We start from the raw sequence: 2,941 nt of genomic DNA, 5'->3' as shown, positions 1-2,941 counted from the left end.
AAGGCTCAGAGGAATCAACTTATATTTAACACCTATGACCATTTGTGTGTGTGTTTTTTTATTGTTCTTTCTACTTACTTTGTCACAGACACAGAACATAAAACCTGGAGTCAGTCAGCAAAATGCACGTGCACTCTTTTTGTGCATTTATGTGACTCTCTGAATGTCCACTAGAGTCAATGTGGACCACAGATGATCTAATCTGACAGAATAAAGTGTCACTTTGTTTTAATAATCCTAATTTGATCTTTTACTGTTTTCATTAGTTAGTTGATTTATGTGTAATTTCTATGTTTTTTTCTTTTAGTGACTCCAAATCCCAAAATGCCGAGCTGTGGATAAAGAGGCCGCCCCGTGGGTCGAGCTGACCTGTGTCTACCTCCCTGCACCTCCTCTCCTCATCATTTCCTAGCTCCTCGTCCTCCCCTTCCCCTTTCCTCCCCCCTCTTTATCCTCCCCTTACTCTTCCTCCTATTTCTATCCCACCACCTCCTCCTCCTCCTCCCCCCCCCACCCCCACAGCACACATGCAGGCCAAGAAGCGGTACCTGCTCGTGTCTGTGGGGGCCGGTCTTCTCTTCCTCGTCTACCTGTGGGGTCTGCAAATCGGGGAGTTCCAGCAGCAGCCATACCAATACAACCAGTTTCCCCAGTACCCCCAATACCACCAGTACCACCAGCAGGAGTACCAGTACTACCACCAGAGCCAGGACGTGTACCAGCCCCAGCCCCTGCCTCAGAGAAGCCCGTCCAGACCGCCCAGGCACTGGCCGGAGTCGACCCAGCTGCTGGAGCCGTACCTGGAGGGGGGAGAGCAAGAGGTAGACTGCTGTTTAAATCAGCACCTACCTACCTATCCAAATATTTTAATCTATGAAAACAGCCACTCCCACAACACTAGAGGCAATCTAACAAATTTTATTCCTATGGAGTTTAAAAAATGCTTTTTATATCAGCCGCATGTTACAGGTTGCAAGTCTCACTGAAATTAAACCCAGTTAAGGGTTTTAATCCAATTCAGGAAATGGTCGCTAAATAATTTGTAGGTGTATAAATGCCTGATGTTTTATTGTCTGTCTGTATTTTATACGTTTAATAGTTCTGTTGGAAATACATAAATATCTGCGTCTAGATTTTGATCGTGAGTGCTGTTTTCTAGACACATGCAACCAGTGACAAAGTACACGTTGCTCTGCCTTAAAGGGTTACAAGCCAGGATGGTTGAGAACATTGTGCTTTAGGGGAACCAAAGACAGTCACCATTCGTCTTCTCATGTTATCAGAGACGCTGCAGCTGAGTCATGAAACAAAGCAATGAAACCCCAGGTTAGACTTATTTCCTCTGCTGACAGCATGAAGTAATGTTTTAGAAACTTCACCACCCGGAAATCTTGTCAGGTGTTATTTGTGCTCTCACACAGATGTAAAGAATCGATGTAACTGTGCTGTATATTCAGTTGTCCTAACTGTGTGTGTCTTGTGTGTGCAGGAGGACAGTCCTCAGCTCCATCACCAGCACACCTCGCCTCGCGAACGCCGTGCGATCCGCGACAACATCTACAAGAACAAGCGCTGCCGCATGGAAACCTGCTTCGACTTCGCTCGCTGCCAGTCGGGCTTCAGGGTTTACATCTACCCTCCGCAGAGAGGGGACGAGATCTCAGAGACATACCAGAAGATCCTGTCGTCCATCGAGGAGTCTCGCTTTCACACCAAAGACCCTACTCGGGCCTGTCTGTTCATTCTGGCCGTGGACACGCTGGACAGAGACCAGCTTTCAGCTCAATACGTCCAGAATGTGAGGCTCCGGATCCAGAGCTTGCCCACGTGGAACGATGGCAGGAACCACCTCATATTCAACCTCTACTCTGGCACCTGGCCGGACTACACAGAGGATCTGGGCTTTGAGGTGGGTCAGGCCATGCTGGCCAAGGCCAGCGCAGACGTGGTCAACTTCCGACCTAACTTTGATATCTCCATCCCTCTATTCTCCAAGGATCACCCGCTCAAAGGAGGGGGCATAGGTTATCTGACGCTCAACGATGCACCGCCTTCCAGGAAGTACCTGCTGGTTTTCAAAGGGAAGCGATACCTCACTGGCATCGGCTCTGAGACGAGGAATGCTCTGTATCACATCCACAACGGGGAAGATATTATTCTGCTGACCACGTGTAAACATGGCAAGGACTGGGAGAAACACAAGGACTCTCGCTGCGACAGAGATAATGAAGAATACTCAAAGTAAGATGAACATTTTGATCTCTATACCTTGTTCTTCGCTGCTTCTCTGTCTGCTTTTATTCCCACTTGAAAAGACGGTCAGTGCTTTGAAGATCTATCAATTAAGAGGGTTTATTGGTGTTTAATTCAGCCCATATGCACACTCTCTGCTGGTTTTAGGAGTTCTCACTCTTTCACTCGAAGTCCCTGTAGTTTTTGTGCTTTTTGTCTCTGCAGAGTTGGTTGTTGCTGGTTTGTCAGACATTCTGGATTTTAGCAGACATTAGCCCTGTGGCAGTTATCTCATTATTGGCTCTTCTTTTCTGTTGGTTGTTTCTGATGCGTGTGTGTTACACATCATTACAGATCCTTACAAGTGCTTGTTGGGCTTGTGGGCAGGAATGTGCACCTTACTGCTGTCGATTATTTTAAATTTGGTTTATTGGCTGAAAAGTCTCCCGCTCGAGAGTGTCTGGGACGGGCTGCTGTGCACGAAGCTCCTCTTCATTTGAATGAAACAGGGCGGATGCTTTCATGTACACACTCCACAATTGTCATGGGAGTTGAGCGTCACTGTTGTTGTGCTCCTGAGACAAAATGCTACGAAAAATGCAAGTGTTTGCTTGTGCTGGTGTGTGTGTGTGTGTGTGTGTGTGTGTGTGTGTGTGTGTGTGTGCGCATAAATATGCGTGTGTGTGTGAAAGAGAGGGGGGGGGGGAGC

At 47.4% G+C, this 2,941-nt stretch overlaps 1 protein-coding gene across 2 annotated transcripts in view; it reads left to right on the top strand.

Annotated features, from left to right (window-relative positions):
- The first annotated feature begins 527 nt into the window (after positions 1 to 527).
- LOC126399224 (exostosin-1) overlaps positions 528 to 2,941 on the top strand; it is a 388,340-nt gene continuing 385,926 nt past the window's right edge. Inside the window, exons 1-3 of one of the 2 annotated variants that reach the window (XM_050059081.1) lie at positions 528 to 643; positions 743 to 821; positions 1,490 to 2,241. In XM_050059081.1, coding sequence (XP_049915038.1) covers positions 528 to 643; positions 743 to 821; positions 1,490 to 2,241 — 947 coding nt within the window. Of the gene's footprint in view, positions 822 to 1,489; positions 2,242 to 2,941 lie in introns of both variants that reach the window. The other variant, XM_050059080.1, reaches the window with a different exon arrangement.

This window comes from Epinephelus moara, chromosome 12 (genome assembly GCF_006386435.1).
Source record: "Epinephelus moara isolate mb chromosome 12, YSFRI_EMoa_1.0, whole genome shotgun sequence".
NCBI classification, from domain to species: domain Eukaryota; kingdom Metazoa; phylum Chordata; class Actinopteri; order Perciformes; family Serranidae; genus Epinephelus; species Epinephelus moara.
Note: the sequence above shows the minus strand (reverse complement) of the source record. Positions and strands in the feature narration are given on the sequence as shown.